Raw genomic sequence first — 22569 nt, forward strand, 5'->3', positions numbered from 1 at the left:
CGCTTCATTATATTTACTGCCTTGGATTGAATACAAAATAGTAACATTATTGTTGTTCTGGGTGAATCCTTTTTATTACCTAATTAGCGTTTTTATTTAAAAATCTGTTTGTGTAAACAAATAAACCTCTCAAACAATTAATGTTTGCCACCACATCCAGGTTTTTAACCTTCCTGGGACAGTGAGGCTGACTGAATCCTTTGCAAAAGGTAACAGTCATTTCCTACATGCTGATGTTCCCAGTCCAGAATGAATTTTTCCACTGGTTTCCACTCATGTCCGGCATTCTTGTAGCTTGTTTCAAGAAAATCAATCATGAAATCTCTATCTGATCTATTCAGATTGCAACAATCTATTATTATATTTATCTTTTTTTTATTACATTTCACTCCTATTGAAAACACATTCAGAAGACATTGACTCAGATGGGATGTACTTTCAGCTGATTATTTCTCAAAGGATTAAAAAGACTCCTATTGCTTAGTCTGAGCAGCTCAGTTTGTACATGTTTGTTACACATCATACATGTGAAATTACATCTGAAGCTGTGATACTCCACACTCTAGTGTAATTCGCCTGCATTTTCTCATAATCTCCCATAATTCTTAATTGAAGTGACACTGAAATTATCTACTGACTATTCTGTAGCAAAAGTGCCTGAAAGAAACTAGCTAGAGACAATGTCTCTGTTAACAGCTAGATTCTAAACACTGGGTTTGGTTAAATAACAGTATTTAAATGTTAAAAATCAGCATGTAGATTCTTGGAACAGGGAGAACAGTTATTTAAATTTTAAATGAAAATTGGATCTTTATTTGGATGTATTATCATTTTTCCTATAAGATTAAAAAATATACTATATCAAGTAATAAATATAATTCTAGCTAATAGTTTAGTTCTACACATCCTTTCCTAAACTGTGAATTACAAGTTGCTTTGTTGAAATAAATTTTCAGTGTGAGAACAACTTTCAATAATAGTTTCTACCCTTCAAATGAAGAGAATAAAAATAGATCAGGAATCAATTATGCCAGATTATATAACACAACTTTAACAGCTGCAAAATTCTACAACAAATAGCATTTCAGGCACTCTCTGCTGAGCCTTAGATTTTATTTCACCCACGATCATCAGATATTTGCTGAAAAGCAAAACACACACCTGATTTGATCTGCCAACCTCCATGCCCACTGTGCCTGTTCACTGAAATTTCAGAGATCTTTTGACCTCATACAGAATGTCAAGGGTCAGTTTGCACAAGCAGCATGAAATCAGATGTGCCATATTGTTCAGCAGATGTTCCTTACTTCACACCAGTGTTTCCCTGGAAAACACAGGGCTGTCAGCATCAATAATGCAATGCTAAACCATCGACTTTTACCTATATTTTGTCTCACCAGTTATACTCCTTAGAGCTTATTTAGCTGTCTGTACCCAGCTAATGTGTCTCAGACCAACAACCAGAAAGTGCCAACATAATTTGCATTGAAGAGATGCTTTTTCCCCTTTCTCTCTCCTTCCTTCCTTTTCTTCCTTCCTCTACTCTCATTTTCAAGACTTGGCCTGTATTGCTCTGCCTTAGTATGAGCCTGAAACCACTTCTTCCTAAAGACCTTTCTCTCCTGGTACTGTAATTTTTACAGTATCATTATAGAGTTTAGAGACAGTTTTATTGTAAGTAATAAATATTTCTTAAAAGAATTCCAGTATCCAGCAATTGTGTTTATTTAATGTCACTAGCACATCACAAAAGATCATAACCGTTAAAGGCCAAAAGCATTTCTAAATTAATATAAAATTTATAGCCCTCCATTAATTGAAAAAAGTAATAAAGAGACAACTAATGAGTACCAAGCAGATATTTCAAACACTTTCAGCATACTTAAATATTTCAAGATACATTTAAACCTATAAATCATATATAAATGAATGTGCCATGTACTTCATGCCTCTCTGCTAACACACACATGCTGCATCTGTAGGGCACTGTTAAAACTCACACCTGCATAAATAACACCTTGCTGGTATTGCTAAATATGCTAGAATTTATCTTCCACTGATGTGAAAGGTAATCATAATTTTTAAGGGTAAATTTATAGTTCCTCTAGCAAATATTTTCAGAGAAAATAAACCAAGTTCCTCTTTCCTTGAGAGGTAATAAAATATATTCAGGATAGTTCCACATGAATAAATGCCAGAACCACTCTAAGAACCTAGTTTTAGGTATATTTCAGAGTATATCTCGGTCCTTGTAAAATTTGCATAGTTGTATATTAGACACTAAAAAAAATAAAACAAGGAGTATAATTTTTGTTTTTGTCTTGATTTTCATGTCTTTTTTTAATCCTTTTTTTTTGTTGTTGTTGCTTCCTCTATCCACAATTTTTCTTTACTCTCATTTCCTTTTCTTCCCTTTCCAAAGCTATATACTAAAAAAGCTGGTTTCCATAATTAAGTTGCTTACTATCAGAAAACCTTTTCTTAATAAAATGTTTATTTAAAAACAGTCTATTATGAGTGAGAATGGCAAAATCCAGGAAATTAAAAAAAAAAATAGATACTTGTGCCAGTACGCCAGGTGGGGTTTCACAAGATTGGAGTAGACGGGAAGAATCACCTCCCTCAAACTGCTGGCCTCGTTACTTTTCATGCAGCTCAAGACACAGCTGGCTCTCTGAGCTGCACCCTGATGGGTCATGTCAAGCTTCTCATGCACCAGAATCCCCACATCCTTCGCAGGACTGCTCTCATTCAAGTTGGTTTTCTAACAACTTCCATTTCGAAGTAATAATTATTAACATTCTCAGCCAGGCAACTGCAAAGAGTGCTAAAAATTAAACCCTGATTTTCAGTCCTTGTTCAATGATTTATTCAGAAGACTAGAATACTTCTTTGCAATATATCATATCTGCTAGTGCTGTCACCATTTTAATTTTAGTGATCTAAAAATTATGTATTGTTTTTCATTTTTAAAACTTATTGCTGCCTGTGGCTAATACATCTGTTAGCTAAGAAACCTCTTTTATATGAAACATAAATGGCTTTTTTTCTTTATTTCAATTTTTCCATCTCATAATTCTTTTTTAATTTCATAATTTTACCATCTTTGATTAGTCTTTTCTTCTGCCTCCTATTTCTTTTTCCCTTGCCTATACATCCTTTCCTGTACACCTTTAAGCTTTCACTTTGCAGCATGAGAAATTTAAAATATATACAACCAATTATGAAGTATACTTATATGAATAATTCCACTCACATAAAATTGAGGCAGTTAAAGCATTTTATTTCTTGGAGTTTTTGCCCTCATGCTCATCACTGCAGTGAGACTACGGTAAAGTAACATGCAAGTAATATCAGTTCTATTCAGATAACCACATGGGGTGATTTGATAACCACAAGTGACAGTGATGAAGACAATGGATTGGGGAAAATTAGGAACAGAGTTAGCACTTGGTCCAGAGGAGGGGCACCAAGCTGATCAGAGGGAAGGAACACCTCTCCTAAGAGCAAAAGCTGAGAGAATTGGGATTGCTCAGCCTGGAAAGGGAAGACTTCAGGATGACCTAAGTGCATCCTTCCAGTGTCTGAAGGGAACTTACAGGAAAGATGGAGAGAAATTATTTACAAAAGTGTGTTGTAAAAGAAGAAAGGGAAATGGGTTCAAATTGAAGGAGACTAGATTTAGATTAGACATCAGGGAAAAACTCTTTGCTGTGGGGGCTGTGAGGCACTGGAACAGGCTGCCCAGAGAAACTGCAAATGCCTCATCCCTGTTCAAGGCCAGGTTGGATGGGGCTTTGAGCACCTGATCTAACTGAATGTGCCCCTGCCCATGGCAGTGGGGCTGGAACTAGATGATCGAGGTCCCCTTCCAACCCAAACCATTCTATGATTCTATGATTCATTGATAAAAGTGAAAAAAGGAAACATCGTTTTATATTATATCTTTAACTGAAAATTCATCAAGTTTTTGCTGACTTGTGTACTTTATACTGGCATACAGATTTGTTTTGCTTTCCCAGGAGATCTAATAAAAACAGGAGAATTTTTGAGCACTCAGTATAAACACATTTTTTGTCAAATAATAAAAAATACTTACTGAAAATATGCAAGGCTTTTCTGCTTTCACTGTACACTAAATTTAAGTTGGAAAGGTTGTTTTGCCTCTTACACTGAGTGTGTTTAGTTTCTAGGTAATTTTGGAAAATTATCACCTCAGATATCAGTAATACTGCCACCATGCCTCTATCCTGCTGTGTGTTGATCAGAGATTATGGCATTTTTCATTTCCTTCATCTGATAGTCAAATAAAAACTGCCATTCTATTAAAAATAATTGGAGCTGCACTTTTCTTAAAATATTTTTAGCTTCAAAACTAAATATGGAAAATATTCTACCATTTTTTGATGATCCTCCACTTTAAAGAGATTAATCATCCACAATCACACGGGCAAAGTTAACTAAAACACTCATTATATGATTTTTCTATAGCTAGATCCTACAGTATCTTCAAATCTGAATATGTGGACAAGCTTCTGGCAATCCTTCCTTGCAGATTAACTTTATCAAGGTCGGAGGGCAAGCAACAGACGAATATTAAAATGCAGCCAGCATAAGAAAGGCTGTCAATGATTCACATGGGTAGTTGTACACACGCGTGTTTCATACACACACACGGGAACACAAGGCATACACCAGAATGGAACAGACCCATAATCAGCTCTAGGAAGACAGAGCTTAAACATGCTTCTGCTTCTCTAAATTGTTGTCATAAACAGCAATTAAAAAGTAAAAAAATAGTAAATCTAAATGATCTCAGCTACCCATATAGTGGCTTGTAGATTTTGCAGAGGGACAGAGAGATCTGAGAATAAGCACAGAAAGTAACCTAGGTATATGGATTATACAGATTCTTTTTTTAGTAATTTGAAGTCAGTTTCATCCATTCTAGTAAACTGAAAAAAATATTTATAAAAGAACATCTATAACATTTTGTTTGACAAATTTATATAAGTGTAACACCATGTTGCCTACAGTATAACCTGAAGCCAAGGACAAAAACTGAAGCAACTGATCAATGTTTTCTATTCAAGATATTGCGAAGGAGTTTTTTCAGAATTTATACAACCAATATAAACATAGTTATATTTGTAAATGCGAAGGAAAAAACTCTTTGAAGTTCTAACTTAAAAAATATCCTAAATATATTCATAAATTGTTATTCCAATAGCTTGAACAGTTCATTTTTCCATCTCTTCAGATTGTCTTAAACTGTTTGCAAAATTATATGAAAGCAGACACAGCTTCAAAATAGTTAACTAAATCACACTTTCATGACAGAGAGCAATAACTCACAGAGCCAAATCCAGAATTTAGTTTGACAAGAAATCAGTTTAGTTTTGTTTTGTGGTGCTACAACACTGCTACTCGGCCTATCCCTTTATTTTTTCATCTATTTTTGGGAGGAAGTAAAGATTTCAAATAACTTCTAATTTCCTGGGATTAGGACTAAACCACTTAGTTCTATTGACTTTAATGTGATCCTTAATTTCCTGAATTGACTGCACACTGTGATGCATTGAAATACACAATACAAACCACGGGTTTATCAATATAATGTATAAACTGAGTATCATGTTCTCAGCCCTGCTTTCAAAAAATCATAAGAATGGCCATTCTGGGTAAGATCAAAAGTTAACCCTAATGTCTCATTTCCAATAACATCAGACACACAAATATTAAAATAGGATATTCAGATTCAGGATTTTTTTGGTACATTTTCCTGCCAGGCATTTACCCAATGAATTCACAAACATCCATCCATTTTTTAATATCCACATCATGAGGTCCTCCCCAAGTTCTCCACAGAGTAACTACAGATGATGCTGTCAGAGTAACACTTTTCCACAACTTTTAACAACTCCTCTCCATCCAAGTGGCTACCCAGCACAGAATGGTCCTTCTGTGGCCTGAACAGCTGTCTCTCCTCTGTAGCTCATGTTCAGCTGGCTTCCCTACTATTTCCTGACTGTCTTATTTTCCTGGACTCACCCTGGAATTGGTACTTCTAATCATCAGTAAATAAAAAGGAAGGAGAGACTTGTATGCCTCACATACGCCTCTGATGTACAATTCCTGATCTTCACTCTCCTGCCCAGTCTCAGAAATTCTTTGCATACTTTGCTGCTCCACCTTCACAAGAATCAATACTTCTAGCACCATGCTTTGAGGTTTTAGAGCTTGCAGGAGCATTCTGCTCTTCAACACCCTTTATAACAGACTATTTGTTTATTGAGCTGTTATTACCCAGCATACTGTGTGTATATATGATACACAACGAATACTGTGCTCAATAAGCAAATATTTCACATAGAATGGATGTAAGATGGAGGGCATCTTACAACACCAACAAGCATAAAGCTGTGCAGGATGGTATTTTTCAAATAACCTACATGCCATCAAGGTTGACTTCCAACTACTTTTGAAAACCCAGCCATTAACTCCTTACCTGACACTTGAATCTTTTAGATTGTGTGTATGAAAGTAACACCAAGTGTTAAAGCATACAAAAAAAAACCCATACAGAAGTGTGAAAAAAGTGTATAGAAATACTTCTAATCAGATTTAATAGAGTGCACTACTAGGAAGAGAGAGGTTTTAATGACCAGTAAACTAAAAGCCATCAAGTAAGATTGCAGAAATGTTCTCTGTAATACAGAAAGATTATGTGATGTAAAAAAATTATTTAGGAATATCTTTTTGTGTGTGTATAAATTCACACACTGTAAGCTTACTGAATATTCAGTATAACTCCACTAATAAAATTCAGTTAACTAGCAAAGAGTAATGTGAAATATTTATATGACTGGACTGCTTAGGTGGACTCCTCAGATCTTCTGTCAACGAATAGCAGTAGTCTGCAGAATATTTTAGTTGAGCCTATACCTTTGAGAACCTGTGATTATACTGTACCCTATTATGAAACCTATACTTATTTTCATTTTTATTAAGGCAGTGGTTTAAGTATGTTCAGAATTTTTAAAAATGGGTAAGAATTATCTGGTGTTTTATTGTACTTTACATATGACTAAAGTTTCACCTGAACCTTAGGGTATCTGAAGTAATTTTATTCACACACACCATGAATCCAAAATCCATTAATGTTTCCCTTCAGACTATGAAAACTATTTTTTTTTATTTGTGCAGTAATAAATGCCCTTATCTGCCACGGAATTTTATTTTGTTGAAAGTAAATGTGTTAACCTTCAGCAAGCTCCAGGTTACAGCTTTATTAAACCTTAAAACAGAAGTATAAGAGTCCTTTGACAGTTCGACGAAACCTCAGATAACAATCCATAACAGGATATTTATTTTTCCACAGTTCACATTAAGAACTGCAGACCATAACACTCCTGCTTAATATAAAAAGTGACATGAGAGTTTAGAGCAAGCATATTCCCCCAAAGTTTTATACCTGCCAGAGACTTTGTGTTGCCATACTCTTTGCCCCTTTTTTCCCGTCCAACAGGTCCTCCTTAGGTACCACAAAAGAGTGCGACCTTTTTTCAATTACAACAAAAGGATTTCCATAGTAGCATCCTGTAGATAGGATTTAATTTAAATAATTTTGCAAATAATTAAGTTTGAAAGTAAGAGCAAGATAACATAGAACTAAGCTTAAAAAAATCAACCTTCTTTCTCTACAGTTAGTATTTCAATTAGTGAAGAACCAAAAAAAATTGTAAAAACCGTCAGGAAATTCGAATGCAAATAGTTTACATCCCTCTTGAGAAAAAATAAGTTTGGATGTTTATATACAGATAAGCCCATATCAATCAGTCTGACGAACAAACCCACAGGCAAACTGTTGGCATAATACATTTTTATTCTCAATTGACTACTGTAGAAAATGAACACAACAATTTTTAATAGCGATTATCATATTTTGGTAAATAAATAACAGTGTTAGAATATGTGAAAAAACCATTTAAAATGTGTCTTTCATGTTGCTTGTTCAGCCATTAAAACAAATATAGATATTTGTCTCCTCTGTTAGTTCTATGTAGCATGACCAGAACCCGAAAGATGACTGATAAGCATTGTATATTCCTGAACACAATGAAGGAAATGAGAAAGCTCCCCCTCTAAAAGATGGAAGAATGATTTGAAGATGATCAAGTATATATTTTTAAATTTCTATCTTTACATATGCTTTATCTACCTTTACTATTAAAGTATCATCTCAACTGAGAAGAATATGATAGAAATTTCATTTTATAAAAAGAATTGCTTATCATTTTTTGACTTGTGCCATCCCAGTATATGAGAAGAAAGATGTGCTAAAATTTGAACCAAAGTTAATATATATTAATTACTGAATTTTTATTATTTACTGTATTTTTATTATACTTATTCCAATTTTAGTTTTTTGTTGGTGCGGACAGAAATCTATTACCCTCTTGCACATCCTTGCTGTTATAAGCTGAGCCTTGAAGATTATAAGAAAAATAAACACAGTATTAGAAATTTCTTTTTGGGAAAACATTTCTTGATGTTGGTCTACTGTATAAGTAGATGTCAATGAAGTGAGAGGAAAGTAAGATCTATAACTGAAACCAATTTACAGATAGTGATTTTACATCACAAAAATGCTGATTTCGTGATTAGAGACACTAAAATATGTATCTGGGGTTTTGGGGGGTTTTGTTTTGTAAGATGCCTTAAGCTCAAAACTTTTAAGATTTCACACAAGGCTGATCACAACTTGTGCTTTACTGAGTGTCGCAGTAAAATAATGCAGTTCTCACATTATTGATGGACACTGATGTCACAGACAGGGTATGCACCATGCTGCCTGAATAACAAATCATTGGACAAGCTCTGATGCTCCAGGCTTTTCCAGAAAAGGCAGCCAAATTTAGATTATGATTAAGAGGCTTAGGATTGCGTATTAACATTGACTTAAATTTTGTGGTATTGCCACTACTACATTGTCTTTGGCAATACCATTTATAATCTGCTTTTACTGGATTTCTTGATTTTCATTCATTGATTGTACCTAGCAGTAGTAAAATGTTTGCCAGGCATAGAAATGATACCTGCATCAGTGTATCTTTTGGGTAAAAGTCTTGAAAATTTTTCTCCTCATTGCTGCAGGACAAAAAAAAAACCCTTATTCACATTTTTTATTAAAACATGTCCTTTCTTCTGACTCAGTGAAACATTTAATTCATCATTTAATCCCGTCTGGGATTCCAACCACACATTTAATATCCTGACTTATAAGAAAGAAGAGGAAATACTCTGCCATGTAAGACATTTATCACTACGTATTCTATCTTACCTTCCTGTTTCTTTTTTATTATAATTCCTAAACGTGCTATGTCTAATTTAGGCTAGATTTACATAAGTACATTCTGCTCTTGTACTTAATACATGGACTTGTATTTATTTCAGGATGGAAGATTTGTACAAATAAAAGCAGGATTCCAAGCAGAGAATGTAATTTTTTATTGCACTCAGATAAGTCATCCCAATAATAGAAAGGAAGTAAGAATCACACATTTCATTATTTATACAGACTGTTGGTACTTTTAAGTAACTTAAGTTTGTTCAAGTGGTTTGATATCTCTCTAATCACTGCTAAATAAATACATAAAATACTACTACTTGGCCTGAACTATAAAATTAACTCTGATTTAGTTGCTCCCCTTGAGACAAGCTGATGCATTAGCCTTCTTTTCTTTTATGACTTTCTATTGATTATTTTCATGAAACCTGGTATACAAAATTAATTTGTTCCACCTTTTCCCCCCTCATTAAAAATAACTGCAAACCAAAAACATTCTTCAAATATCTGCTATTCAAGCTATGTACTTGGACAAATATAAGCGTCAGAACTCTCTTACTTGATAAAGCTTTAAGAATTCAAAATTATATTTATATAATAGTCTCTTGAAAAGATAATTTTCTATAAACACTAATGTCATGCTAGAATACACTCAGAAAGGAAAAAAAAATTATATTAATTCCATTTTCATGAAAGCAAATATTTGAAAAAATTCTGAGATACTTGTTCCAGCCTATTTACACAGTGAATGATTAAGAATAAGCTGTATAGTAAATATTGCTCACTCAGCTTGAACACATGATTGTTTCAGAGAAGGTAAACCTTGGCAAACTGAATAGATTCATATATATACACACATATCTATATATGTATATACACATTTTTGGCTAACCTATTACATTAATTTCAACTGTTGTTGCTGGCATATTTTTACAAGACTTTCTGAGGTGCAGTGTATTCACTTCTTTTTTCTATTGGAAACTCTACTAGTACTTTGCCATTAAATCTGAATGACCAAACAAATATAAAAATGAGAAAAGAATTTAATCCCATTTCTTCTTCATGAGAGATCATTTGTTAAAAACAAACCCCAAAATGTAAAAACATCTCAGAAATAAAATAAATAATTTAAGATCTGCATTCAGCCACACAGAATCAATAAAGTAACCTGCACATTAAACAAGGGAGTCAATGTTTGCTGAGACATGTTATTAAATTGGATTGTTTTAAACAATACCTTCCCACTTTTTACTGAAAGATATCTTTCCATGAGAGGTCCAGTACTATAAAATACCTAACAAAATATGTTTAACAGTGGCTTGACTGTTCATGCAAGCTGTTCTCTTATGTATCACAAATATGACATCAAATTAGTGACCTTTCCACTGTGACACAACAGATTTTATATTAATTACTGTACAGTCAAGTAAACCTACCCCATGCTTGCACTGACACTGATTTTTTTTCCTCCCCATAAGGACTAGGAAAAGAGGTATACAACACAGGAGGTACACATACAAGATGAGATAAAAAGGTGGTTTAGAGGAATGGTACTACAAATATTTTAAATGAGTTTTCATTGTGCTCAGGACAGCAAATATATGAAATGCTCAAAAGAGAGTAAGAATAAATCAGTTCATTCTTGCCTATGGCACTGAAAATGAAAGGGGACACGAGTTGTACAAAATACCCTCCAGCTCTCTCAAGTTGTGCTTTTCCATGAATGTTAAAAAGTGGGATAAAAAAGTCCAAGCAAAATTAACTCACAGCAAGATTAATTTGCTGACATTCTATGGGTAAGTTGTTGAATTATTCATGGAGCTGACAGGTTCATTCAAGAAGTCGACATTTCTGATTTCCAGTGCACCATGAGGATATGAGAAAATGGTCACCTCTATAAATAAGAATTTGTGCATACTAGTATACATGTCCATGTGCAGACATCTGGTTTCTAATAATCATTTTAGCTGAAGATGTTCTAAGTATTTTTTCAAATCATTTAAAAGTCAAAATTTTAAAAGAATTCTAAATTGGTGCAGAAAATATTCCTGAGGAATACACAGTCATTTCATTGGAATCTTCAATAAAATTTGTTACAAGGTTGATATGTCATGCTTGAGATTAAGAAATAGTAAGAGAGATGTCATGTATCTATTAAAACAAAATGCTGGAAATCATAAGGACTAATAAACTATGCACAAAACACTTATCTGGAACATGATCTACATTAGAGACAATTTGAGCCTTGGTCTGTCATATCTTGACTTAGTCTCATAATCACTAAAAGTTAATTATATTGCCTCCTCTGGACTGGAACTTTGTCAGTCCAGACTGACAGAGCAAAAAAAACCAACAACAAAACAAAACAAAAACCCACAAACAAACAAACAAAAAACAAGCAAAAAGAAAACAAGAGTTTTCTCTCATTCATTCCAAAACAGAACATCATGTTCTTGAAAGAAAAAATGCTGATGGATCTAGAGAAATAATTTTCTACCTAGGTGATAAGATAAAGTTTTAAAAATTAGATAATTTTCAGTTTTTAAAAAATTATTGACAATAAATTATTGCCATTGAAGTAAATTTAACCTGCAGATGTGACAGAATATATTTATTAAATATACATCAACTGCTTCTATTCATATTTACTCAAAACCTAATAACAAACTGCTGCCTTTTCCAGATGGAAGAGGTTTTCTGTTTGCCAGATGACAAAATTATTTTTTACATAAGTACAATTACAAAACTTTATAACTTTGAAATTCCAACCTGCTACAAATTGGACATGTCTCAAAGATTGTCTAAGAAATGGAAAAGACCCTTGCCCTAGTGCTAATTGAAATTGTATTAGTTTTATGTGAAAGTGCTATCTTCATCACATAGTTCAGTAGAACTAACTGAACTGGTAACCAAATACTGTTTTGACCATCAAATAAAGACTTATGAGTGGCCTAAGAACATTAGAAATGTAACTACTCATATCACTGTCATACTTGTTGAAAAATGGATAATTTCTATTACAATACAGTTTCACAAATAGATTTTTTTTCCTCAGTATGCCGAGACAGTTTGGTCTACATCTAGATAAAAGCATTGAACAGAACTGATTTGGTTCTGTACTGCTAAAAATTTAGGCATCAAATTATAACTTTAATGTAGAAATTGAACTTTTAAAGAAATCATGAGTGTTTTCTCCATATTGGATATTAAGAGCAGAAGCATGTGTGTGTCCCAACACAGAGACTTAAATATTAGGAAGATTTCCACATTCTTGCATATTAACCAAAACCCAGGAAAACTGTGTTTACTGAAAGTTTCCAATTATAAAATTGAAACTTGTAAAGGAATATAGGGATAATAGGTTACAATACAAACGGGGGGAGGCAGAATTAATGTTTGCAAATTTCTGCCTTAATATATATTCTGTCACATAAGAAATAAATCATGTTTACTTGCTTTTTAAACATGGCATTAGGAGTTAAACATGGAATAGGTGGAATTCAGGCAAACATTCCCCCTGCAAACCTGCTATCCATACAATGTGGATCCAGAGCTAGGCAGCCAGCAAAGAGTATGCTCAGCTGGGGCATGAAGCACAAGCATTCCAGCCAGGAAACTCAAAGTGCTCTTCACACTCTGCTTATGTCTGAAGATAAAGCGTTCTTCAAAGTTCCTGGAGAAATAAACTGTCTCTACCCAGATCACTTGTCTGGCCCCTGATCTTAAAAGTAATTCCCATGGTAGTACTGGCAAGAGGAGTTTAACATGGATCAATACAGACAACATTGTGTCATAACAGCAGTCAAAACTGACTGCAACACTGCAGCTACAGCAAGAGAAAACATCTGAAGCAGGTGGCTGCATTCTTACAGGGGGTCATAAAATGTCTTTTCATATATGGATTCCTAGGGGTAATCAGAAAATGAAGACACACAAAACCAGATGTACAATAAAAACCAGTAAAATAACTCGGTGCCATGTGGCTGTTACAGGACACAAAAAGAGATCAAAGAGCTACATGAGCATTTTCTCTAACAGTACCATTTTTTTTAGCTTTAGTAAACTCCAGACATTAATGTCATGTGATAAGCAAAGGTAAAACATAATATTAGATGTGTCATTATCGATGCCAATTGTGCACATATGAGAAAACGTATCAAAGAGGTGTTATTAAATGCTTCCTCCACCAAGAGCTGGACCTACACTTCTGTGCCAATTGCTCCATGGTATTTCACAATGTCACATCCCAACAACAAGAGGGGAATGCTTTGAATTCTCCTTTTTAAAGCTAACTTGAAATACATGCAGAAAACTTTCAGTCATGTATTACTACACTGGTATTTGGTTAGTAACAATATATAGTAAGTCTCTTTTAAAAAGTAATTAAACAGATTGACAGAGTGTCAATACGCCTTATTCATTAACAGCTATATGAAGAATAAATTATATAAAACTATGATTCTGTTGAGGTTAAAAAACTTAAAGAGGATGCAAAATAAAAAATGTATTGGAGAATAATGACAAAGTGATTAGATCTTAAAAAAAAAAAATCAGCTAATTACTTTTGCTGTAGTCCATGTAAATATAGGTTGACAAGAATGCAGGCACAGTAAAAACTATTTCTTTCTTCACAAGCCTTTAAAATTCCCATATATTACATATATGAAATAACCAGAATGTTCTAAACACAAAACCATTAATATTTTATCCCTTAGCTCTGGTACCAAGTCATGACTTGAGTGTCCATCCTTCCTGAAATCCCTAGTAGAGTGACTGTATAGACAGGTAAAGAGTGACTAACAGCTCTGAGCTTCATTAAACTCATACTGCATAGACTAAGTGAGAGGTAATTACATCCTGATGGAAAGTGAAAGACAGACAATTCCATGGGGGAGCCTGTGAACCATGCCAAGGTTAATACAAGGAAAGGAAACCATAAGTGTTCCATGAAACCCAAGTCCCCTAAGGCTATTATTTTATATACTAAAAAAATTTACAGATTTTAGTTCCTGGCTTGATTTTTCCAAGATATTTTGCACATTTCCTTTGAAAATCAGACCTTAAAGATTATCCAGTTTAACCATCCCCCAAGTACCACCATGACCACCCCTGAACCATACAGATGCCCTTTGAACGCTTCCAGAGATGATAACTTCACACCTTGCCTGGGCAACTTATTTCAATGTCTAACTACTTTTTCATTGAAAAAGAAATTAATATGTAATCTGAACCTCCCCTGGCACAGCTTAAGGCCATTTCTTCTCATTTGCTCATTTGAGACACGGCAGAAGAAAACAACTCCCATCTCACTACATCCTCCTTTCAGGCAGTTGTAGAGAGTGATGAGGTCTCTCCCCCTCAGCCTTTTCTTCTCCAGGCTAAACACCCCCTGCTCCCTCAGCCATTCCTCACAAGACGTGTTTTGTAGACCATTTGCCACTTCTGTTGCCTGTCTAGAGACATGCACCTCAATGTCCCCTTAGAAGTGAGGGGCCCAACACTGAACACAGTACTTGAGGTGTGACCTCACCAGTGCCAAGCGCAGGGGCATAACCACGTCCCAAGTCCTGCTGGCCACACTGCTGTTGATACAGACCAAGATGCCATTGGCCTCCTTGGCCACATCTTTCTAAAAAGATAATTTAACAGTGAGGTAACAAAGCTCAACTAGGTATTAGAGGACACTAAGATTAAGCTACCAGTGGGAAAACATCTTTCAAAAATTATTACTACATCTGTGACCCCTCCTGCTAGTATTCCTGCTACACAGATACTAATTACTTTTTGTTTTGCTCATCTGAATCATATTATATATCAGAGAAATTATTTGTAACTTTCAAGGTAATTTCAATTATTTGTTACTTTTCAAGTTTCTTTACCTTGAACAGTGGAAGAAGAGATTGTATCCCTGAACATTTCTCTATGTTTCCTAGTCACATTACATAATCTGATAAAAGGAGACTTGCACACCTTGCAGGTACTATATTTTTCTATGATTGCAAAGAAACTTTATTATTATTATTATTATTATTACTTATTTGATAAGCTATTCAACATTTATCCATAAGAAAAATTCATATAAGTTGCCTATCTTGCTTTGAGATGAATGCTTTACACAAGACCCATTTTTTACATTCAGAGTATAAAAAGAACAGGGGATGACTCTCAGATTCAGAATGTGACTCTTATGTGCAAGGTCAGTATATTCAAGAAAACTTTTCCAGCTGGAAACTTGATCACAGCAAGGTTTTTATTATGCCAAATTGTCAGTGGCTGTAGCTTTACAGTTAAAAATAGAAAAGGCAACAGCTAATACAAATTAACAGTGTTGCAATCATCAGACAGCAACGACAAACCATGACCTGGCTTTTCATGACCCCTTGAAATGCTGCAATTACTATTGTCTTCATAGAAAGCTCAACACTGACTTATGCTAAAACAGGAAATATTTTAAAATAATGTCAAAATGTCAAAGCAGTCCAATTTCAGCAATTACTTTTATCATGAATATATTCCTCTTTTGAGCAAACACTAGAGGTTTCTAGCTGCACTTCTGATTTCCTATCACTCTCCAGTTATACAAATAAAATTTCTTCTTTTATATCTATCTGTACATACATACATGTACATGGAAGAAATATCTTTGTATTTCAACGTCATTGCCTTTTTATATACACAAACTTTAGGTTTATAAACTAAATTATTTTACTGTCAAAAACCTACACCTAAGAATGTGACTCTTTCAGACTTCATACAAATTTCTCACTCTGACTCAAAAGTGCATGTGAGGACATGAGCGTGAAGATGTTGCTCAACTTTTAACATGACACTTCTAGCACACAGAGATTCCAATGTGAATACCAACTACTCAAAGTAGAAGACTACCTACTATTCCATGAGTCTGAAGAAGTAAATTACGTCTTCAGCACATAATTTTAAAAATGTATTTTAATATGATCAAGGAGAAAGTGTTTTATTATAAGTGCTGCAACGATCTGTTTGTTTTCTGCACTAGAATCCTGCACTGATTTAGTAATTCAGCACAAACTTTTAACTTTCCAACAAACTTTGACATGCAGGAAAGCAAAATATTTCAGAATTTATCTTTTTGTTTTGTTTTAAAAACTGCTGATCAAATATGAAAAGATTTAAACTTGATAGCATTAAAATAGCTTGTAGTGTGGATGGTCAAAAAATCCCTAGATATGGAAACAGTACTTTCAAATATTCTATTGGAATGCAATCTTCTGCACAGAGAAAAATTCTGTGCTTTTTAAAAGCTATATTTTAAAATTGCTTAAAGAGTTATGCCTAAATACTTTTCCAGTACAAATGAATAATTATTCAAATAGGCAAAAACATATATGGTTATCCTATTTTAAAAGCACATTGTGCTGAAAAAAAGAAAAAACAGAGCAAAAAAAAGCCCCGTCTGAAAAAAGGCAACCTTCCAAAAGATTATCACAAACTTTTCTGTACGTGAATATTAAAATCATACAGTTGTCAAAATGTAAATTCAACATGTTCACCCACTAGTGTAAACTTGGAAGAATAAATGTATTTGCACAATACGTCTCACCAGACAACAGTTTCAGATAATCTAATGCATCACAGATCGTCAACAGATATAGAACAATTTTAGACACAGTTTTTATTCTGGTTTTGCTGGCTGATCTTCTATTTCTGATAAACTAATGAAGAAATGTGCTGTGACATAGGAATTGGAATTTTATAACTAAATACACTAAAATATAGATTATGAAGGTTAAAATCCAGAGAGGAAGACTGCACTGGTCCTAGCAGAAACACTGCTACTTTAAACTGTGTAGAAGTTCTCTCTTTTCTTTTGATATACAAAAAGTCACTACTCTGCTGCCAGCTAGCGCACACTCCTACCACAGTTTCCATTGAATGCAGATGTTCTTTCAAGTCTACCTCTGAAATACTTTGCTGATATTAAAGATTCCAGCCAGAGACTGACTCATTAAAGCATGTGACTTTTAGACTCCCCTACCCTCCTACAAACACAAAACAGCTACTCTAAGTTCTAGGTGAAACACAGTCCAAATTTTCAGTAAACTTTAAAAAAATACAAAGAACAAAAGATAAGAAAAACCATACATTGACATGACTAACCCAGTTCCCTCCTAAGGGAGACACTATACATAACAAATACAGTAAACTGCTCTTGCTTGTTATTTAGTGGTGACAAGAAATCAAAAGGTGCTTGGGGCAGTCATCATGACACTTTTGATTTGGGCAAACAAAAAAGCCTAAGATCCAGATATAATTTCAGAAAATATGTTTTTAACCAAAAACATCAGAGAGAGAGGGCACCACTCCACTCACTGCAGAATATATATAAAAAGTTTGACTATCTGAACCAGCATTCAAATAAGTATATACGTTTTTTCCTCCAAAATTATTAGATTTTTATATAACATGGTAAAGGAAAAAGAAAAAAAGCCTAGAAGCTAGTACTTGAAAAAATGAGGTACATAAAGTTACTGTAATACTTACCACTGTGAAATTCATAACCTTCAAAATCCATATTGTCATTGCTAAATTAACAATCATGGTAACCAACAGCAGAAGGACAAAGAAGTATAAGCACCTCTTTCGCCATCCATAAATCCCTACTGGGTAAAACTGAGGATGTTCAGTCCTTGGAAGGCTGTTCTGTTGTGTTGCTAATATATACTGCTCTCGTGTCATCTGTAAAAGAAAGATGTAAGCATAAGTAGGGAAATGAGAGGTCTGTTTTTCACACGTTATATTACATTACAGTTATCTCAGAATGTATAGAAAATCAGTTTATATGGACACAAAAGAGACACATTCATCTAGCATTAACCACATCAATGTTGTTTGTACTAGGCATCTAGCACGAATTTGGTGGATTTTATGACTTTAATGTAAACCTTTGGTTTCTGTTTCAAATTGGATTTGCATTTCAAATTTATCAACAAGAAACTATTAAAAATATAAAAGTAATCTACACATGTATTTTACACTTTAATTCTGAATATTGTTTTATTGTCCTTTATGAGATCATTTAGCTAAATTTGGGTCTGGAGAAAGAGTCCTGTACCTTTTCTTCTGTACTGGTTTTGGCTGAGATAACACCAATTTTCTTCATAAAACTTGTAGCCAGTACACTCTTGCACTAACAGAAGAAAAATCTCACCTTTCTAAATACATCTTTCATAAATGAAGTTTTCAGTCTTTTATTATACTTAGCAAATTAAATTAACAATTGATGCTATTATACATGCCTCCTTATTTTACAAAAAAAGAAAAAAAATAAAAACTACATTTTACACCTCAAGAGATGGATACAATTATAATCTGTTGAATTCCTGAACTAGTTTAAATTCTTCTCACACACTAACAAGCAGTAACTATTTGCAAACTGCTTAAAGAACTTTCAATTATTACTTCCTTAAAAAAAGGTATTTGTGCCATTTAATAAAAAACTGTTTAATTTTTTTCCTTCACAACTGTCTTTTACAGATATATATATTCATATTCAGCTGTCACATTGCCTTTACATGGGAAGGTATTACATTTTCTCTTTGACTTAAAATTAAATTAAAGCATTCTCATTTTGTTTATGTAAGAATTCTTTCTGTAATATTCCCGTTGGAAATGTTGTTTCAATAGGCTTTGTGCTCAGGAGAAATAAGACAATACAAAACAAAATGAAAAAATCCAAAACAAACAATAACTCAATAAACTTACAAACCAGATAAAAATCAATTTTGAGCTTAAAAGTTGCCTCTTTTGACTAAAAAAAAAGTAAAAATGCACAAAAATTAGTCAGTTGATCCAATGAGAAATAAAAACCAGATTACATTCATTTGAAGGATCAAAGAAATGTTGATTTTATAAGATTTTTAAAATGTGAAGCTCAAAAATATTCATGTAGTTATCTGTGTTGCTGGATATTTATCTAAATCAACACTCTTTAGGTTTTACCATTCTTCTAGTGAATGAGATATTAATGGAATAAATTAACTCACAGTGAATAATTAGAGACATAAGTCATAGAACACACTATATATACTGTCACATAATATATCACTGAAATAAGTCAAGACAGAAATAAAGAATTTAATAAGCAGGTTTTAAGTAATTTAGCAAACAGGCATTTTGTCATTTTTATTTTTTTCAATCATGATTTCTCTTTGCCCTCAATTTCAATTAAATACCATGTTTCACAGTTTATTTATGTAGTGAATTTTACAAACAAAATTTCTCTCAAAGACATTTCTCAATCCTCCCAAAGCAAAGTATGGCCAGGTTTTAAGACCTTGCATCATCTTCTTATCATACACTGGCAGTTTTCATCCTAATTGTGTTAAAATGCCTTATAAATCTAGAACCTGTGTACACAAATGGGCTAATCAACTTTCTCCTTATAATGAGTTTCTACACATTATTTAGCCTGTCATTGTAACAAAAATGTGATGCATAATTAAATTTTGAGATTTAAATGGGTTAATTTTACACCATTTCCATTTTCTTGATTTAACTTTATATATTACCTATGAAAAAATTACGTTTGTTAGAAATAGCTGAAAAGCCAACTTTCAGACCATGACAATGTCAGAAGCAGCACTGGTCCTAAAACTATGAATATAGCCCCATGGAACAGACCCTTTGCAACACAATCATTAAATACAATGACATTTTATTCCATCACCTGATGGCAGGTGCCAGGCATCCCTCAGTTCCCCCTGTGTACTGTTCAACTCTGTGAGCCCTGCTGAAGCCAGAGGAGAAATCCCCACCACAGCCTGTGGAAGATCTCATGCTGGCATAGCCTGAGGGGCCAGAGTTTGTGAGCCCATGGAGAGCCCATGCTGAAGCAGGAGCCTCTCTGGACCTGGGAACCCTTGGAAGGAGGCCCCTGCCTTCTGTTGGAACTGTCACCTGGAACATAACACTAATCCTAGACATGCTCCGTGCATTATTCCCTTAATTCATAGAAAGAATGAAAACATAAAGGTACTTGAAAATATAAATTCACAGTATGACAGCATCTAGACCCAATATTCATTTGGGCTGATAATGAATTGGATGAGCTGTAGAGATTCAGATACAGAAGAATGATAGCCAGCAAGGAAGATTTGATCATACCATCATTTAGAGGGAAAAAAAAAATCAAAAAAGCAATCTGGTCATGACTAGCCATAGCTCAAAACATCATAGAGATGATTTACCTGAACCAGCTGTCTCTCCCTACTCACTCTGAAAGTAACACAACCTCTTGGCCAACAGGTAATGCTGTGGAGAACTCTCTTTTTGTGTGACACTACTGCAGGCCATTCATTTTGCTTCCCCTCACACAGTATGTTGCACCAAGCTTACAGCAGAAAATAATGTTACTGGTTTCTTTATAGACTTTTGCTGAAAGTTTAGCCTACATACATCACACAGAGCGGGAAGAGCTTATAAAATTCATAGCACTTCTTTTGTAGCAAATACACAAATGTTACATCCCAGCCTTGGCTTTAAAATCAAGGCTTGGGATGAAATCAAGAAACTCATTATAAAAACAAATATAAAGATGGCAGTAAGTGGGTTGTATCTTCTGAAAAAGCCTGATGCATAAACAAATGAATTTTCTTAGAAAGCATTTAAAATGCCAAGTACCTATGCAAGAAGCTCTTGGTGTCTCTTCTAGTATGTGCTGAAGCAGATGAATTGTTCCTTCTCTTTTGCAAGAGTTTGGTAATCTAGAATACTTCCAAAATTAACAGAAAAATATTGTATTATCTTGATTTGATTGAGATTACATCAAGACTGGGATTTACAAGGTAGTAGAGGTACATTACTAGAGAATTAAATATTGGAGAGAGAGAGCAATTTTGTCTGAAATTTTTATATGGGCTACACCTGACACCTGCTAAGTCTTCCCCTTTTGGCATTAGCCATTCAAGCCTTTCAAAGGCAACCAAAACTGTGTCAGCAACTGATCCTACTACAAAAAGTCATTGGGGCACAAATCATTGCCAGTTAAAAGCCTCATCAATATATTGTACATTTCATGCAAAACAGCCTAAATCCTTACTGCCCTCACGGGTAATTTTATATTTGTTGAATTTTACTTATTTTTCTCTTTAGTATAATTGGGATGATTACTAAAACCGCTTTGGCAGCTCAAAAGCATTTGGAGAGTGTGGTTCTTCTGAGCCTTGTGCTAGGATATGTAATGGAATCACAGAATGGAGTTCAAAGAGATGATCCAGTCCAACCCCAAGGATGGAGACTAAACAAACTGTGCCTCACAACAAAAGAATTATTTATCATAGACTACTTTTGTCATGAAGGTGTCAAATCAGAGGGTTTTCAAGATTCTGATCTGAATGTTTGATGCTTTTTTGTTCTGTTGTGGATTTTTCTTCTTGTAACTTTTAGACTTGAAGGTAGAATTGTGCACAACACTCCAAAACTGCGTTTTCTAATGAAGACACCTGGAAATGCCTTTGCACCCTTGAAAATTTAAAGTAAAAAACACAACAAAATAATTTTACTACCAAGCTGTACATAAAGTCAATTGATTACATAATTTATGTGATTTGAAGTTTAATAATTCAGAAGAATCTGCTTTTTTTCTTGGCCACAAAGTACAGCTTTGTCATTGTTGTCAATGAGGCTTAAGTCAGTATGTTTTTACTGACAATTTGCTGGGTTTTATGTAGACAATTAGAATTTAATTTTTCCTAACTCAATACAGTTAGATTACTACAGAGAGTTCATTATAGCCACAGGCAGGACAGCAGCTGAGGTACAAAATTTTCTCCCTGTGATGCCTGTGCTTACTAAACACTTACTGAAACAGTTGTCTATAAAAGGACAATAAATGTTTGCATCTTGGAAATTTTCTCTCCAATAAAATTATCACTTCACAGAAATTAATATCAGTCACCTGATACAAACTATTACCATTATTACGTAGTGTGAGCATTTATGGCTGCTCTGTTCAACGTGTTTAATTGTAATGTTCTTTGCACAATGAAGTTCACAGCATGTTAAAAGAATAAATAATCATGTAATGAATAGAATCATACTTTTCACCACTGTTCTGCGACTTGAAATATTTCTAAATAATAATAATGTGCTATACTGAATTTTCAAGGAATCTGGATTCAAATCCAGCCAGGCTTGATTTTTTTCAAAAAATATGCTTTTCTAAGCTACATTTTCAAAACCAA

General features: G+C 34.0%; 1 protein-coding gene across 1 annotated transcript in view; it reads right to left on the minus strand.

Moving 5' to 3' along the window:
* SGCZ (sarcoglycan zeta) overlaps positions 1-22569 on the minus strand; it is a 394721-nt gene that overhangs the window by 157243 nt on the left and 214909 nt on the right. Inside the window, exon 2 of the mRNA XM_064710453.1 lies at positions 17870-18064. Within this exon, the coding sequence (XP_064566523.1) occupies positions 17870-18064 (195 nt within the window). The remainder of the gene's footprint in view (positions 1-17869; positions 18065-22569) is intronic.

Source organism: Zonotrichia leucophrys, chromosome 4, assembly GCF_028769735.1.
Source record: "Zonotrichia leucophrys gambelii isolate GWCS_2022_RI chromosome 4, RI_Zleu_2.0, whole genome shotgun sequence".
NCBI lineage: Eukaryota > Metazoa > Chordata > Aves > Passeriformes > Passerellidae > Zonotrichia > Zonotrichia leucophrys.